The sequence below is a fragment of the Crinia signifera genome, chromosome 4 (genome assembly GCF_055691185.1).
Source record: "Crinia signifera chromosome 4, ASM5569118v1, whole genome shotgun sequence".
In the NCBI taxonomy this organism is placed as follows: domain Eukaryota; kingdom Metazoa; phylum Chordata; class Amphibia; order Anura; family Myobatrachidae; genus Crinia; species Crinia signifera.
Window position 1 is genome coordinate 173,908,364 of NC_139220.1, and position 18,871 is coordinate 173,927,234.

At 41.8% G+C, this 18,871-nt stretch overlaps 1 protein-coding gene across 4 annotated transcripts in view; it reads left to right on the forward strand.

Annotated features, from left to right (window-relative positions):
• RELN (reelin) overlaps positions 1 to 18,871 on the forward strand; it is a 479,555-nt gene that overhangs the window by 427,256 nt on the left and 33,428 nt on the right. For all 4 annotated transcript variants that reach the window (XM_083183017.1, XM_083183019.1, XM_083183018.1 and 1 more), the window contains exons 47-54: positions 2,967 to 3,107; positions 3,488 to 3,665; positions 4,518 to 4,711; positions 9,738 to 9,994; positions 11,555 to 11,709; positions 12,338 to 12,552; positions 15,277 to 15,454; positions 16,931 to 17,106. In XM_083183017.1, the coding sequence (XP_083039143.1) occupies positions 2,967 to 3,107; positions 3,488 to 3,665; positions 4,518 to 4,711; positions 9,738 to 9,994; positions 11,555 to 11,709; positions 12,338 to 12,552; positions 15,277 to 15,454; positions 16,931 to 17,106 (1,494 nt within the window). The remainder of the gene's footprint in view (positions 1 to 2,966; positions 3,108 to 3,487; positions 3,666 to 4,517; positions 4,712 to 9,737; positions 9,995 to 11,554; positions 11,710 to 12,337; positions 12,553 to 15,276; positions 15,455 to 16,930; positions 17,107 to 18,871) is intronic.

An 18,871-nucleotide genomic window follows, 5' to 3' on the forward strand; every position in this document is an offset into this window, starting at 1 on the left:
ACACACACATTCATTCAAGGATTCATTTTGTTGGGAGACTACCAGTATATTTTTGGATTGTGGGAGGAAACCGGAGTACCCAGAGTAAACCCACACAAGCATGTGGAGAAAATACAAACACTACACAGTAAGGGCCATGGGGGTAATCAAATCCATGACTTCATTGCTGTGAGGCGGTAATGCTAATCTTTATAAAGTCTGTGCTGCAGCAAAATGTTACCAGTTCCCTATATGCAGTGGGCTTGCTGTATATGCAGTGAACCTAGCCGTTCCGGGGTATCCTCACCGTAATCTGACAACGAGGATTTCCCCGAAACATAGAATAGGGGGAGCGGCTGGCGAGGGGGTTAGATGGTGAGGATGGCTTCTTGTTTTCGCCACAAAACCCGGCATTGATAACCGACCTATGACAGACCTGTAAAAGACTTGTGACTTGGGAGGTCCTAATTCTTTCCTGGTTGACATACATACTTATGAATGACTGCAAGTTTTTAACTATATGGGTTAACTGACCTTTACTGCATGGAATGGGCTTTTCAGAGCAAGGTGTTTATCCTGGCACCTGTACCTTGCAGTAGTACTGGAACATGTGCAGCAGTGGCAAATGGCCACTGCCTCCTCCGGCCCTCATTGGACTTCCAAAAGGAAGTCACCGCCAGTCACAATGAAGTCATAGACTACATCTGGCTTCACTGACGCTAAGTGAATTTTACTGGGGGAGGGGGATGCAGTCCTGCAGCCCATAGGTAACATTTGCCACCAGTGACGTGCGGTGGTGGCTGTGTACAGAGAGGCACTGCTGCAGCCACCACCGCACCCACACCCCGGCCACCGCCGACACACGCACCCCCTCCTCACTCTGACACTTACATTAAGCAGATGGGCAAGTTTAAAGCCCAGGGTCCCACATCAGGCCATCAGCGAGGAGTCCTCGTAGACAGGCTGCTGATGGCAGTTGAGAGGAACAGCGCTTCGTCTGCAGCCCCAGGGACCAGCAAGCAGGGGACTGGGGAGAGGTGCTGATCCTCCTGCCGCTGAGCGGAGTGGGGACATCTATTCAGCGATGCCGGCATCTGACAGGACTCCTCGCTGTCAGAGATGGAAACACTTGCGGGATGGCTTCCGGGCAGGCTGTGGCGGCAGGTGGGAAGATTGCCCGGCGAACTCCTCACTACTGTTGGCCGCGTATGAGGTGGACGAGCGGGAGCCGGTGGGTGAGCTGGCGGACGAGCTATGCAGCAGTGCCCGCCCCATCTACAGCCCCAGGGTTCAGCGCTGGGTCATGACAGGCAGGCATAGCGGTACTGGCTGACTGCAGGTGCTGCGGCACACCCCTGTCCCTGAGGCATCTGTAAAGGTGCCGCTTAAGCTAGTATTTTAATGGGCTTTTACAGCCCTTTGTTTGTCCCTGCCCTCTGCACGCCCTCTGCCCGCCCTCTGCTTCTATCTATTTGTACAGGGTAGCTGGAGGCAGCGCTTTCGGTGCCTCCAATATCAATAAAAACATGATGCCCAATTAAAAATGATTAGAATAATATAAAGAAGATACTTATGACACAGAATATGTGTCATAAGTATCTTCTTTGTATTATTTTAATCATTAATGACAGGGTAGGCACTGCCTCCCCTGCCTCCCCTGACTGCACGTGCCTGTTTGCCACTGGCAAAAACTATTATGTATTTCTGCGTAAGGTAGAAATATTTTGTAATGTATCATTTTATTTAACAGTTGGCACTACATTTAAATAAAACAACTATATTTTTAGGATTTTATAAAAGTTATCAGAAATGTTTTAATTGTAGAAGGTGCAGCTAAACTTTATAATTATTAGTAACCCAGGTACTCACAGCCCAGGGGTCCTATGAAGAGCACTTTACTATTCAGTATTGACATGGTTGTCTTCATGGGGGGGGGGGGGGCAGAGGGGGGTGCTGAATAGTACACAGGCCTGTTACAGAAGGGAAAGAGGTCTACGCACTTATATTTGGTAGTATTTTTCTTTCAATATGATAGATCAGATTTCTGATATCTGCAGCTATTGCCCAGAAAGAAGCATCTCATTTGTTTAGAGATAGTCCCATCTGCAAATTGATTGAATAGGTCCTAGCTAATATTTCCGACTATCCAAAATATATTGGCCAGGATTGAATACTCCCCATAGTCCTCAATGTACTGCAAAGAATGCTGTGCCCCAACAGAGGCTGGCACACTTACATACATTCTGGGCAGAGGGCTACACTTGGGCCACTGAATATGTTGGGCTACACTTGGAGCCATGCTCATTAGAGAGACACGATGAAGCATGCCAATGGAACGAATACGGCGTGTGTGTGAGATGATCGCGCGCACCATCTGGTGAGTCTATGAGACGCTCCTGCACCGAGATGGCCCATCTCACAGCACTGGCGCTACAGATGACCGTGGACCCATGTGTATATGACATGCTGCTTATGCATGTGCCTAATTCACTGTGACTTTTCATACCATATAATTGCCATTGGACTTAATCAAATACATTTTTTATCTCCTTCTACAAATTAAGGTGCTGTCCCTTGCTTCACTACAGAAGTTAATGAATTCTCCTTACCATTTCACAGCACATTATCATTGCGCAGATTCCAGTGCTAGGTTTTATGCCATCATCATTCCACAGCTAGGTGTCTGTGGATGGATCATTTTGCTACATACTGTAACATATGGAATCTTGTTCAGAGTGTTGTACAGAAAAGTGGGGAAATCTGTGGGGAACCTAAATCTTACATAAGCTCATTAAAACATTTGGATACTAAATGTTGCTTTGGGTGAGAGCGACATGCCTACAGTTTGGTACCAGGCAGAAAACTATTCTATTACGATTTTAGAAATGGAATATTTGCCTTTTTTTATTTAGAGTAATATTAACCCACAGCGTATATGTATATTAGGACGTGATCTAGCCTATTTATGTTTGTTGTCATTTTGGAAGATCTCCAGCTACCCGATTCCGTTGGAACCAGCCGTCACCTTTTGATAAGCAGCAAACCTGGGCTATCGACAATGTTTACATAGGAGATGGATGTTTAGATATGTGCAGTGGGCATGGACGATGTGTACAGGGGAATTGTGTGTGAGTATAACAGGTTTTACCTTTCACAAAGACCACTTTCATCTTTACTGTAAATACAAAACTAAAATATAGCAATATGTTTGGAATAACATATTTTACAGCTTCAGTAATATATATATATATATATATATATTACTGTATATCAGTACATTTGGTGTAAAAAAAATGCGGAAACACACTTTGGTTTTAATAACTGCAATTTTAATTTTCTTGTCATGTAATGTTGACATTGTTTTCAAATCATCACCATCATTTTGCTCATTCCTGTTTTTATAACATTTGTATGGATATAATTTGTGTATGTTTATGTTCTGTTTGGTTGGAACTTTGAAGAGCTATTTATGGTTACTAATGCTGGTTACATTATTGTTGACATGCAGGTGTGATGACTACTGGGGTGGGATCTACTGTGATGAGCCAGAAGTGCCTTTACCAACTCAACTTAAGGACACCTTTAACCGAGCTCCAGCTAGCCAGAACTGGCTGACTGTGAACGGTGGCAAGCTCAGCAATGTCTGTGGGGCAGTAGCCTCAGGGATGGCTCTACACTTCAGTGGGGTCAGTTTGACATTTTTACAACTTTGTTCCTTCCTGTTTGTCTGTGTGTTAGCTCTGGTCTCGCTGGATGTTTGTAAATATAATGAGCTTGATTCAGAGGTATACACAAGTAAAACATTGGGTGCAACCGCTCAATTGTTTAACTATGCATATGCGTCTGTGACACATATGCGTCCCAATGGTCACCTCTTGAAAATGTAAATTGGAAATAATTGGAGGCCCTTGCAATTCCAATAGGTGTTCATGGGGAGTGGGGATGCCGAGCCCGGTGCATTTTTTTTCAATCCCAGAATTCGTGATTGAAAAATGCTCAATCCCTAATGAATAAAACACGCCCCTTCCCCCCTCACCTGCCAACCCGCCCATTTACTTACATGAGCGGGTGGCCAGAAGCGGGGCAGACAGTAGCGGTGCCTCCAGGAGGGAGCGGACATCAGCAGCAGCAGAGTGGGTGGTGCGGCTGGGAGGTGTGGTCGGGAGTGGGGATGCAGCCCTTTGGCCTGCGCAACGTGACCTCTGACCGCCACACTGCGCAGAGCCACGCACCCAGGTTTTTAGATGTTGTGGGAAATTGGTATAAATAAATACTTTGTGACAATATCTTACCTTTGTGAAAATATCTTACCTTCTTCTCGTTTCTGTTGCCCTTCTTCTCCACGGGAGGTTTCTGTCCTCCCTGAGCTCGCCTTAGAAAGTGTGACCATACAGCACTTTTGAAAGAGTGACCACCAAAAATATTATTATTCATCTGGTCACTCTCAGATTACAGCTGCAGCGGTTAGGCGCACTATCTCTTTTCTACTTATTCACTTGTATTTAGTACTAAAATAGATTTCTGTGTTAAATTTACAGGGCTGTAGCCGCATCCTAGTTTCGGTGGATCTGAATCTTACTAGTGCTGAATTTATTCAGTTTTATTTCATGTATGGATGTCTGATAACACCTCACAGCCGCAACCAGGGTGTACTGCTGGAGTACTCTGTAAATGGTGGCATCACCTGGGACTTATTGATGGAAATCTTCTATGATCAGTATAGCAAACCAGGGTATGTATATATATTCAATATATCACTTTTGCAAAAGGCTATACAAAAGCTGTAACCAATATTACTAAGTTAATAAAATAAAGTAAAGTGTACATTATAAGAATCACCTTTAAATGAACCTAACTTTTTTTTCTTTTTTTAATTGTAAATATAATTATTGCTTTTACAAAGGGGTTGTTGATTATTTCAGCTGGGAAACACTTAAGTTTTAGTAAACTGCTGAGAGCTGCTGTATATGTATGTATGTATGTATATGTGTGTGTGTGTGTGTGTGTGTGTGTGTGTGTATATATATGTGTGTGTGTGTGTGTGTATATATACACATACACACACAATACAATGATGTGCAAAACTTTTAGGTAGGCAGGTGTGGGAAAAATGCTACAAAGTAAGAATACTTTCAAAAATACAGGTGTTAATAGTTTATTTTATATCTGTCGAAACATAATTTAATTTTTTTTTTTTATGTATATTTCTCAATAAGAAACTTTCATTCTAGGTGCAATAAAAAAGATTCTGATGTTCCATTTGCCGTGATTTAAAAAAAAACTGGCAATATATGAGCAGTTTTTGGAAAATATATTAGCCAGTTAAGTGGCTAAAATTCGCCCACAGAAAATGCATCTTAAGGTGCCCACATACGCACCGATCCCGGTGTGCGTTGTGGGCTTAACTAGCACACATAGCATCGCATCGTATGCCTTGTACTGTACGATGGGGTGCCGCGGGAGTGCGCACCCCATCGTATAGCATCGCACCGCCGGGATCGGTGCGTGTGTGGGCACCTTTAGTCACAATCTGATATGACTAGGTGTCTAGGACACACCCTGAAACTGTACCGATTCTTTGACATGCAACACCTGTGTGTGTGTGTGTGTGTGTGTGTGTGTGTGTTTGAGTCTGTATATAGGCCTTAATTCAGATCTGATCGCAGAAGAAGTTTATTTGGAAAATGGGCAAAAGGATGTGCACTGCAGGTGGGGCAGATGTTGCATGTTTAGAGAGAATTAGATTTGTGTGAGTTATTTTGTTTCTGTGCAGGGTAAATACTGGCTGCATTATTTTTACACTGCAATTTAAATTTCAGTTTCAACACACCCCACCCAAATGTAACTCTCTCTGCACATCTGCCCCACCTGCAGTGCATATGGTTTTTCCCATTTTCCTAACAAATTTGTACTGCAATCAGATCTGAATAAGGGCCATGGAGCACAATGGAACTTGCCATGGAAAAAAATCTCAGATCAAAGCATCATAGCACTTCGTATGCAGATTCAGAGACTCCGTCGCACACAGATTTACAAGGCACAAATCAAATTATTCCATGTAGTCTCATTGTGGATCCTGTTTGCATCTTGTTTAGACTAAAATTTTGACACAAAATACCCCCAACGCTAGCAATCTCAGGCCACCTGACATGCCAACAAAAAAGAACAATTTAACACATACATACATACATAGTAATATTGTACAGTAAATACTGTTAAAAATGGCTATAGCCATACATACTGTATAGAGAACAATCCACAAACTCCAAATAGTGTATGTTTTAGCACTTGTCAGTTGTTAACCTGACTTATCATTCTTGTTAACTTTTATTGCCCTTTTATTGCTTATTTGTCTTGTATTTTATATGTATGGTTATATGCATTCTGAAAGTATTTACTGTAGAATATTACTGTGTGTTTATGTTTTTACAATCGTAATAAATTGTTATATTTACTTGATTGATCCCTAGTACATACACTGTAGATAGATTTGTGCTCTGGGGAAAACATCACCATATGTCTAACCTGCACTAGTTGTATTATTATTATTTCCTCAGTACTGTAGGTAGCACTATATAATTATACTAAACTATTACACTATTACAATAGCTACACAACAGGCATAACAGGGAGCTGCACAGATTGTATATATATATACAGTAAACTATACATAATGACCATGAGTTTTAGGGAACTTCGTCCATTATAATTTGATGGGGGTGCAGAGTTTGCCATTGCTATGGGACTCATGACTTAGGGGCCCCTCTGGCATCTACTGAGCTCACAACACTTAGAACTGAATAGGGAACGGATCCTGTCAATATAATAAAGTGTAACCTTTGCACTTGTGATTATTGCACAATATGGCCAAATTTAGAGGCAGGTATGGGAGCACAGCATTCACAGCTTTAGGTAGATAAGCAAACTATTAAAGAATAAGAAGAGAAAAGATCACAGCTTACCAAGTCCCAGAGTGCCCGCCCCTCCGAAAACACCCCCCGCCACTGTATCCCCTCACAACCATGTGAGGGGATGTGTTATGAAAACAAATTCCCTCGCATGTGCCTTTAGCAGGAGAAATCATTTGATGGTCGGTGACCATCAAATGATTTATCCTGGACTTGCAACTATAAGGCGGTGGAGACTGACTTATATTTGCGGGCTTTGGGACAAATACAGGGCGGGTGGCAGACGTCATGTGATGATAGCCACCCATCCCCGGGCACGCTGTGTCACGGCTGCATTAGCATGGGAACACCCAGCGTTTGCATGGGGACGCCCATGAAATGCTGGGCGTTCCCATGTCCCAGCGCTGCCACCACCCTATCCACCCCACCCCCCTGAGCGAGCACCACAACTGTGCACATGGGCATACTTCCTTCCGTTCCCTAGTACTCCTGAGAATTTTCCAGGCGGTGCTCCAGTGCAAGACTGGCAAACTCAGAAAATTCTCGGTAGTGCCACTGCCTGCGTTCCCTCTTGCTGGGCAGCGCCGCTGAGCGGAGCACTGAGATCAGCGTTCCGAAGGGGTTAAACGTCCATGCGTGTTGATAAGTAACTTACATGTAGTAATACATGTATATATTTGTGACAACAGGTACATTTATTTGTCATAATGTTGTAATAAAGAGCTAGAGAACATCAAATCCTCATTTAAAAAAATATACTGGGTACTGTCAGGGGGATTTTTCAATTAATAAAGATGTTTTAGGGAAAATCATCTATACTCTGAGTCTTGGCCCCACTCAGATCAGAAAATAGGTTTAAATGCCCTTTATTTTTTAACACATGCAGCAGTCACATTGATTCTTCTTCCAAAATGTTTCCTGTTGTTTTCAAAAACTGCAGCTTTTGTCGATAAAATTACATAATACAGGTATTATGGTTAATTTCAGTTCTGGTTAATTAGGAAATGACAGAAATGCTGAATAAATATGTAAACCTTTCCATTATTATACATTAGTCTATGCAGTTATCCTGTAAGGACAAGTGCATTTGGAGCATAGTTGCCTACTTTTGAAAACTAATTTCAGGGAGATTATAGTTGGTAGCAGAATTTTGCACAGCACCCCATTGAGGAGGCCTGTCATGCTCCACCCAAAGGGTATGTCTAGTTCCAAATATGGAGAGATTGTGAAAAGTGATTGTGAACGTGGCACCTAGAAGCGTGGGTGTGTACTGCTACAGAGGAATCTTTTAAAATGACTTATATCCAAATGTAGATGATCCCCAAAGCAGTTAGTAAGAGCTAATATACAAAGTGCTGGGAAATGGTGCTGATGAGTCAATATAAATGTGTCTCTCTATCATTCCTTTTTTATCAAAAAAATGTAACAGTGTAATGGGGGCTAGTTGAAATGAGGGAGATTGCTGGAATAATGAGGGAGAGAGGGAGATTGCTGCTTTTTCAGGGAGTCTCCTGCAGAATGCAGGAGGGTAGGCAACTAAGATTTGGAGAGAGCTCACCATTACCGCTACCATTCACGTGATGCTGCCATGGCATTTAAAATGGAATCTAATATGCATATATAATTTATACTGTTATTACAAAGTTTTGAACTATGTGGCTTTTGTGGGTTTAAGTCTATTTTAATGCTACGTACACATGGGCATTGAAACTCAACACTTTTTGAAGCATAGTTAATTTGACCTTGCTTCTGGGGATCTTTGAGATGTATTCATTAACACATCTGAAACTACATTCCAGCCTAAGGAACTACATATTTTACATAATGCTTTGACTTCATTGCCATAGAACTTGATTGCCTTTTACCTATGAAAACCTGCCAGCAATGTCAATTAAAGCAACACAAAGTAAATGCAAAAGTGGTGTGATGTGTGAGTATTTGTGCGTTAGCTTTTATTATACATTGTGCTCAACATATATCTCCTTACTGTAATGATGGTACAATTTTTTTAACATTTAAAATATCAAGGTGTTATCATTGTGATATATTAACTCAACTAATACCCCTTTCAGACATAAAAGCAAATTACTGGGTGAAGCAGTTCTAGACGGTAATTTGTGTAGTGTGAAAGGGTCATCCCGGGTCTTAAATCCCAGGTCACCGACCCTGCTTTTTACCAGATTCGTCGACCCAGGATTTGGGACACAGCTAGACCCTTTCACACTACACAAATAACCCCTGTTTTCAGCAAATTACCGGGTTGATGGTTTTTAACCTGGTAATTTGCTGCTATGTGTGAAAGGGGGTCAGACTGCACCCGGCAAAATGACCTGGCACTCTAAGTGCAGGGTAATTGCCGGGTCGCAGGTCTGAAAGGGGCATAACAGTGCCACTTACTTTCACATGACATGTCCATAGGACACTTATCCTAAGTACAGAAAGCCCATGTCACAGTTACAGCCATTCAGCCGTATGTGGAGCGGTAACTGAGATGTGTACATCTTCCATATTTACTTACGCTCTGCCTCAAAGCATACACAGTGCTTAAACTTACAAGATCTAAATGTAAAACAGAATTGTGTTCTGTTTTGAATCCATTACATAGAGCAGCGAGTACCTAGTACTCTGACAATCTTGTATAGCCTCATTTGCAGACAGTCAGTACATTGTTTGTCCGACCTATGCATAGCCAAACCACTGTACTTATTCTGCTTATTGCATCAGTGACTGAAATTAACTAAGTCGATGTGGGAGGGGCCTGTGCATTTTCATTGCTTTTTTCTTTAACCTCAGAATAATTACTGTTTAATGCCAGATGTAAACTCTAATGTTATTGTTTTATGTTTACAGCTTTGTAAATATCCTCCTACCACCCAGTGCTAAGACTGTTGGGACTCGATTCCGCTGGTGGCAGCCCAAGCATGATGGCTTAGACCAGAATGATTGGGCCATTGACAATGTATTGATATCTGGTTCTGTGGATCAGAGTACAGTGATGTTAGACACGTTCAGTAGTGCTCCGATTCTACAACATGAGCGCACGGCGGCTGATGCCGGTCCTACTGGAAGGATAGCATTTGAATTTTTTGGTGAAGACAAAACTGCAGGTAACACCATTAACATTTATTGATGTTGGTTATCAAAGACTTTTTCCACCCACACATCTAGGTTATATTCATTACATTTAGCATTACATGGAATTATATTTGATAAAGCAAACTAAAAACCAGGAAAATAGTTACCATGTTAATGAACTGCCTTCATATAAAAGAATATGTGTGGAAGGGTTGGGATCATTTGGTCTATTGCATTATGGTAGAAAGTCATTAGGTCGAATCCATTAGGTCGACATGCTAAAAGGTCGACATGAATCTAGGTCGACATGGGAAAAGGTCGACATGATTCTAGGTCGAAAGGTCATTAGTTCGACAGGTCATTAGTTCGACAAGGTCATTAGTTCGACATTGTCTATGTCGACATTCACAAGGTCGACATGGGGTTTTTCACTGTTTTTTTACCTGAATGTCAACACAGTCGACATGGACACAGTTTAAAGTGCACTGCATCCCCTCGCATCGCTCGCTGCGCTCGCAATGCGTCGGGCACGGTGCCTCGCTACGCTCGGCACACTATTTTATTCTCCCACCACGCCCTAGTGGATGGTAGGGCATGAAATACCGCCTGTCGGCACATGTTGGCTCAAAAAACAGTGAAAAACTCCATGTCGAACTTGTGAAAGTCGACATAGACAATGTCGAACTAATGACCTTTTCGAACTAATGACCTGTCGAACTAATGACCTTTCGAACTAGAATCATGTCGACCTTTTCCCATGTCGACCTAGAGTCATGTCGACCTTTTAGCATGTCGACCTAATGGATTCGACCTAATGACCTTCTACCATAATGCAGTAGACCAAATGACCGCATCCCGTGTGGAATGTACCCCAGTACTAACAGCAGGGCTGCTTGAAATTTTTAATGTCTTTCATGGTTTCAGCATTCGTGAACCTCACAAATTAAACTTGAACTTTTTAAAAGGCCGCTGTTTAAACAATGTTTTTCTTTGAAATACATCAACTCAGTTTCTTTGCTTTTCCTTTGTCATCTCTTCTCAAAACCTGTCAATTTATTCCACTCTAAAAAGGTGCATAAACACTGTAAATTTTTTTTGACCAATTTCGTTCAGTTTGGCCCTTCTGAATGATATTGGTCAAAATATCTCTCGGTGTTCATGTGACGAATGGTGAATGATGATGCACATAACCGCCAGTTCAACAAGGTTGTTCGTCAACTGTGCATGCAGCTCAATTTGGGTAACTTTCGTCTTTTGTCAACATATTTCATCAACATCTTTCATCAACATATTTTGTCCAGGACACTGAGTTCAAGGGAAATTGGTCATCAGTGTCTTTCAGTGTACACACTGAGAGTTCAGAAGGGGTTGTGATTCACTCTCCCATCACACATCTCATCGCACAGCTCAAAAAGTATGTGCTGCACATACTTCTTGTACTAGATCTCATCTCATCTCATTGCATTGCAAAACGGTAAACCTATGCTATGCAATGCAATACGATGTGATCTACACTGCTGCTTCAGAAGATGAATTTCTGAATTAGAAAACTTTCAATGTGTTCTTAAACATTTTTCTATTTTTTTTTTTAGTAAATGAGCACTGGCTGTTCCATGAGGACTGCAGCATCGAGAGATTCTGTGAGTCACCTGATGGCGTGATGATATGTGGAAGCCATGATGGCAGGGAAGTGTATACAGTAACCCATGACCTCACACCTGCAGAAAACTGGATCATGCAGTTCAAGGTAAACGTGCAAAACAGGCAACACATTTACTTTTTTTTAGGTTTTAGGTAATTCATGTATCCAGAACATCTCACATCTGCATAACAGGTTGTCTTATAACATGCTCTAAAACTTTAAATTTAAATCCTCTACGTTGCTATCATGATATTGTTTGAAATGTCTAGGTACAGTGTGACTCTCCACCTTGTTTTTTATCCCTCTTACATGTTCTTGAATTCATAATTTCATGTGGCATTTGGTTTTACCTATGTATTTATCTACAAATATTGCACACTTATAGAAGCCTTTCACTTGGGCCAAGGGATTAACCCCTTTTGTCCCCTTTTGTGGCAACATGCTGGGTGCCAAACTCTCTTTAAGGTTTTTAGCTTTTTTTGATGGTACGTTCTTGTGGTGATAAAATTAATCCAATTTATTGGGGTGCTTCATTAATCTGCGGTGGAGGGATCCATTGTATATGTTGACATATTGCACTAGGAGGCGCCCATCTCACTCTTTTTTCCTTTTATATATATATATATATATATATATATATATCATATTTACACAGTACAATTGGCAGTAAGGAACATTTTATGCTGATTGTTGCATATAAAACCTTAGATTCTTGTGTAATTTTGTCTCATAGGTCGCAGTTGGCTGTAAGACCTCAGAGAAGAATGTACCAAACCATATACATTTGCAGTACTCCACAGACTTTGGGGTGAGCTGGAGTTACTTGGTACCACAATGTTTACCTGCTGACCCCAAATGTTCTGGAAGTGTGTCCCAAGCATCAGTGTTCTTTCCAGCTAAAGGATGGAAACGAGTCCTCTACTCACTACCTGAGAATCTCATTGGAAAGTAAGCACATTTGAAACATTGTCTGCCTCTATTATCTGCCTACAGTTTCATTTGTGTACTGTATGTTAGGGTTTATCAACTTTTTATAACCAAGCATGTCTAATAGGGCTTGCTAACATACATATATCTGTCATTATCAGGGTTGCCAACCCTCCCGGAATGGCCGGGAGAATCCCGAAAATCGGGTCCCCCTCCCGGCCCCCCGGAAAGGTGGGCCACCCTCCCGGATTCCGGCAGACCCCCTTCCGCCCCTAACATACCTGGTTGTAGGAGCTGTAAATTGGCGCGATTCGCGGGTTTTCCCTGGAAGGGGGCGGGGCTAAATATGCTAAGCATGTATATTTAGCCCCGTCCCCTCACCGGAGACCCACATATTGCGGGATTTGCATTACTGGGTGCAGGGACCGATGATTTCTCCATCAGGCCCCGCCCCCGGAAGTGATGCCGACAGTCTCCTCTCAGGGCTTCTCCCGGAGAGGAGACTGTGAAAATCGGCAACCCTGGTCATTATACTTTTCAGCTACTGATTACACCTGAAAACGACACTAAAAGTATTATTGCTGGATGAGATTATTCCCGTTTTTGCTATATTTTATAGCTTGTATTGTTAAAGTTCAACATATGGATAATGCACTAAAAGTGAATTCCTAAAACATGTCATTATGTAATCTATTCTCCCATCACATTTGTGTAGCTGTGCTTGAATATAAACCATTCACCAGGGCCAGTGTTATCTTAGATGAACCTAGGCAGTTGCATAGGGTGCCAAATGACGTGCCCCCATGTGAGTGTTACGTTGGGAGTGTGGCACACAGCAAATGCCACACTGCTACTGTGAGGACCCAGGGATACTGCCTCCACTTCTCCCAGATGTGTGTCTAAATTTGGCTCCAGCTTCCTGATCTACTTGGAGTTCTGCAGCAGGTCTTGTGAGGGCAATTAGGATGATGGTGTCAGTATACTGAACGCTGGCATCCTGAATGCTGGCATCCTGACCGCCGGGATGTTAACCACATCCTGTCCATTATTTGAATCGGATAGTTTGTGTTTGTTCTTTGAATCTGAAACACTTCAGGGGTTACATGTACACAGGGTTAGAAAACTCTCTGCAGTTTTCTTTATTAAGCAGTGTGTACATATGGATAGTTGTGTTTTGAAAGAATGATAATTAGCTCAGCTTCATGTGCATGTAGATGCATTTACCCCTATGGAACAGTGGGGGTCTGATCGCACAGCTGCTAAATTGCAGAGCCCTGGGATCAGGTATATGCCGCCCAGCAAGAGTGAAGTCCCGCCCATGCAAGCATGTGATTTGCTTAGCTCAGCTAGATCGGCAATTAACTGAAAATCCATTCACAAGCTGTTTACCATTAAATAATTTTTCCAGGGTGTGCAGTCTGTGCATAGCCCAGTACTTACCCGGCGGCTACGATAGAAACAAGCTTTTCGTGGCTGGAGCTAACATCACACAACTTTCTTTCAAATGCCTTCAAACGGGCACGTCTGTGTTTTCCATGGCACTCCCAGAAAACAGCCGTCAACAGCCCAAACGCAGACTTTCTGTCAATCAACTTGCGTACAGACAGCGATAAAAAAAATGAGCAGGATTTTATTGCATGGAGGCCTCACAAATGCATACTATGAGCCGTATGCCTGTGCAGTCATTCCATTATCAGTATGCAAAATGACAGATATGAGATCAGGTCTGCTAGACCCCCATTTATCATTAATATGACTTGTTTGGGAGTCTGAAGTTGATGTAGATTTGTATCACTGTGTCTGGAATACTCTGAGTATGTTCTCCTGCATTATGTTAATACAAATTGCAGTTTCAAAATAAAGCTGCCTTTGTGTTTGTGGGCTACATTTGGAAGTAGCCAACATTTATCCTTTATAATGTGGTCTGAGGGGGCAGACCAAACAGTCAGACCTAAATCTTAATTAGTATTTCTGCAATACAGTACATGCAACAATAAGTAATAAAATGATCAACAATTATGTTTCAGGCCATACATACAGTATCTATACAAAGACAAAGCTTTTCTACATTTAGGTAGCCTATATAAATTAATACATTATACGTATTCATATTGCATTGATGGACTGCAGAAGAGATAAGTATATATTCTATATATCTGATTGTTCTTCATATTTATCATTAATCAGCTTAGTATAGAAGACTAAGAGGAGTATTCAATCCCAGACGCTATTTCCGATGGGGGAAATAGCAGCGGGCGCCGATTCAATGCTGTCTTGCCCAACAGCATTGAATTGGCAGATCGACAGAACGGACCCAACTTTAAAAACTGTCTGGCCCATTTTGCAGAGAACAGCAGTGAATTGTCGTGATCACGGCAGGATCTCGACAATCCACGTCAGTTTACATGGACACGCCCCCTTTTCTCTGACCGGCAGGCGGGACATTGAATCCCGCCTGGCGATTTGCAGTCAAGCAAACGAAAATGGGCCAGGGACGCGGCTGTTGGGACGAACCCGGGATTAAATACCCCCCTTATTATCTTCGTAAGATATATACCTTTTGATAATGCAGATAAATAGCTAATTGTCTACCTAAACAGTACCTCTTACTAATGCCATTTCTGTTCTCTATTACTGTAGATAAATATTGACCTGATTTAATCTTGGAGGCTATGCCAATCAATTTCTTATCTGTAGACATCTATTCTTTCTCTTATATAACATGTTGCCTACCTTTCTATATAGCCCTATCAGGTTTCGGTTTTACCAAAAATATTCAGATATGCAATGGGCAATTGACAATTTCTACATCGGACCTGGCTGCATGGACAACTGTAATGGCCATGGTGATTGCTTGAAGGAGCAGTGTATCTGTGATCCAGGATATTCTGGTCCGAACTGTTATCTGACGCATCCATTAAAAGTAAGTCATATATTCAGTTGTAAAGCATTGCATTACATTATAATATTCTTGGTAGTAAATTTTGGTTCATTTCAGTAAATCAAGGAATATATTAGTTAAATAACAAGCCAAATTAATAAACCTACATCACTGTAGGCCTCCTAGTCCAGGGCCTATCTTATTATCTTCTCGGTTGGAAAGCAGAGAATAGGACCAAACCACAGCACCTACCTGTGTGAGGGTATGAGGGGCATGTTGGCAGCGATGCGGGTGTAAAGAGCTTATTTTGTGGTTGTTTTTACTAAACAAAAAAAACAAAAACAAGGAAAACTTGAAGCCCTTTCTGAAGCCTGGAGGACCTTGAATGCATCAACTCACTGGTTCATACCGGCTTAATCTTACTGAATACTGAGCTGATTACAGCAGTTGTGTATAACATTTATATATTTTTATGGATTAATGTACATTACATTACAGTACTTTCATTTTAATAAAGGAGTACTCAAAAAGCATGTATATAGATAAATAAACCATAAGTTGTCTCCTGTGTATAACTCCATGTGAGCATTTAGCAGTACTTATGGTGCCCACACACTTTTTAGTTCAAATCGCATCGCGTGTAGTTCAAATCGCATTATGTTTATTTTCCCTTGCAATGTGCGCACCCACATAGGCCATATCGAGAGGCAAAAAAGTATGTCCAGGGAGGTATTTTTAAACTAGATTGCATGTACCCTGTAATTGCCTATTGTATTGTAGTTCAAATCTCATATACTCTAGTTCAAATCATACCCAATGAACAGTCCAAATTCTATAGCACAAATTCTATGGTTAAAATCGCACCTAGCACACTGTGTGTGCACCTTTACTTATATGTTTGTTTTATTATACTCTATTATTTACTGTATGTAATCCACTGTGAGAGAAAAAGTCTTAGAGGATGATATATTGTAGTGGTGGCCAATGTTCCCTCTAATTTTACGAAGGCTGTGTGCGGCAAAAGATTTTTGGCTGTGCAACTTTGGGAGGAAATTTAAATTTTTGTGCGTCACATATATAACTGGGAAAATGACGTTCAGCATTTGTTTTACCTTTACATCAAAAGGATATTAAACATTAAAACACAGCACACAATGTAGTTAATGGGTGAAACACACATTAATTGAGTCCACAACTGCAAAAAGGGACCACTGCTGCTTTGTGCGCTCTGTTGTAATGTCTGTGCACATGCTCGTCGAGTTGTGTGCGCGTGCACAGCTTAGAGGGAACACTGGTGGTGGCACATATTATTGTGACATTGTTTTATATAAACATATTGTGACATCTAAATCAGTACTGTAACACTCTAAAACTATGTTTTTTATTTTAGGAAAGTAAGTTTGAAATTCATAAAAAAAAAAAATGTATTACAATCAAAAAAATACCCTCTGCAATTACTTTTGGTGTCATTGCACTTATCATTTCTGTATGTGACAAAATGAATGTGTTGTTTGACAGACCTTCCTGAAAGAGCGCTTTGATAGTGATGAATTAAAACCTGACTTCTGGCTGTCTATGGAAGGAGGGAAGACATGTACTGACTGTGGCATCTTGGCTGAGGATACTGCCCTTTATTTTGGGTCATCTGCAGTACGACAAACAGTCACCCAGGACCTAGATCTAAGAGGGGCAAAGTAGGTCACCTTTTTATTGTATCTCACTGCTTGTTGTGGCTTCTATAGTGTATGTGTGTATGTTCTTACTGCTGGCTCTTCAAAACAGCTGAGCAATTTTTTGTGTGAAATTCAGAATGGAACTACACTAATATTCAATGCAACACCAGGCAATATCTTAAAATGGATAAAAACTATAAGATCATCTTTCCAATCTGGCTGGTTGGAACAGAAATTTGGTAAAGTCTTGGAAAAAATTACAATCAACCATTTGCTTGAAAAAGCTGGAAAATAGACAAAACTGATTTAATCAATTTGCCTGAACAACCATTTTTCTCTGTTTTCCATGTTTGGTAGCAAACGTTCAATTGTCATTTGCTCGCAGAAATTTTTTATTGCAAATTTTTTTTTTTATTGAGACATTAATACCAGAAGATGAACGGCTTTCCCGGCGATGTTGCAGGAGCGCGCAGCAGCGCTCACCGCTCATCGCTGGGACATACACTCTAGGTGGCTTTGAGCTGAAAGCCGCTCAAATCTACTGTTTTGAGTGACTTTCAGCTCAAAGTCGCCCATTGTGTATGGGCCTTAGTGCATATTCAGCTTAGTACTCACATTTACACAGTCGTGAAACGCTGTTGCAAAAGGCTTTTTCTAAATTGAAAAGTGTTATTGTTATTTACTAAGAAGACCCATTACGGCCGATCTCGTGTACAAACTGGTATGACCGGAATCTTCTGGAATCGTCCGTAATCGGTCAAAAATAAGAATGAAGAATACAGCTAATTTAAAAAGCTGCTGTGTTGTCCGGATTCATATTTTCCAATGGTGATGTAATTCGTATTGGGCAGCCAAATACAGATGAGACTGAAGCATTGCACTGGTCAGTTATATCTGTGCGATGCTTCTCTGTGTAAAAAATATACATATATATATTGAAAAAGAATGAAATAATAATAAAAAATAAAAGAAAACAGTGTGGGGTCCCCCCACCCGGCTATAACCAGCCCCGGGCTCATTGAGCCGGTCCTGGTTGCAGAAATACAGCTGGGAAATGAAATGGGGTCCCCCTGTATTTCTATAACTAGCACTGGGCTCTTGACTCGGACCTGGTTCCCAAAATACTGGTGACAAAATGGGTAATGGTCCCCTGTATTTTGGAAACAGCACCGGGCTCACACTCTTTACATAAGGTCTCCCGGCCAAAGCATGATCACCCTGACAAGTCAGCCTGGGTCAGGCCCCTCCAGGGGAACCCCGGCCCGGGCTGAAGCCCAGGGATGTCCCCACTACCCCTGGGCTGTGGGTGGTGAGCTGATGGAGTTAAGGGTCAAAATTAGAAGAAAGTATTGGGTTCTTTTGTGGAACAACAAGTCCTAGCAAGCCTCCCCTGCATGCAGGGACTTGGAGAACCACAAGTCCCAGCATGTGGGGTATTAATGGGCCTGCTGGTTCTTGTAGTTCCACAACAGAAAGAATACCCAAAGAGGAATGGGATCATTCGTCAGACTGCATTTAGGTCTACAGTCATTAGGTCGACCCCACTAGGTCGACTGGCAGGAAGGTCGACCTGACTTAAGGTCGACATGGGCCAAGGTCGACCTGACTTAAGGTCGACATGGGCCAAGGTCGACATGGCTTAAGGTCGAATTTGCATAAAGGTCGACATGAGGAAGGTCGACTGGTCATAAGGTCGACATGGGTTTTTCACTGTTTTTTTATCCGAATGTACATGGACACAGTTGGCAATGAGAATCGGACCCTCGCATCGCTCGCTTCGCTTGCA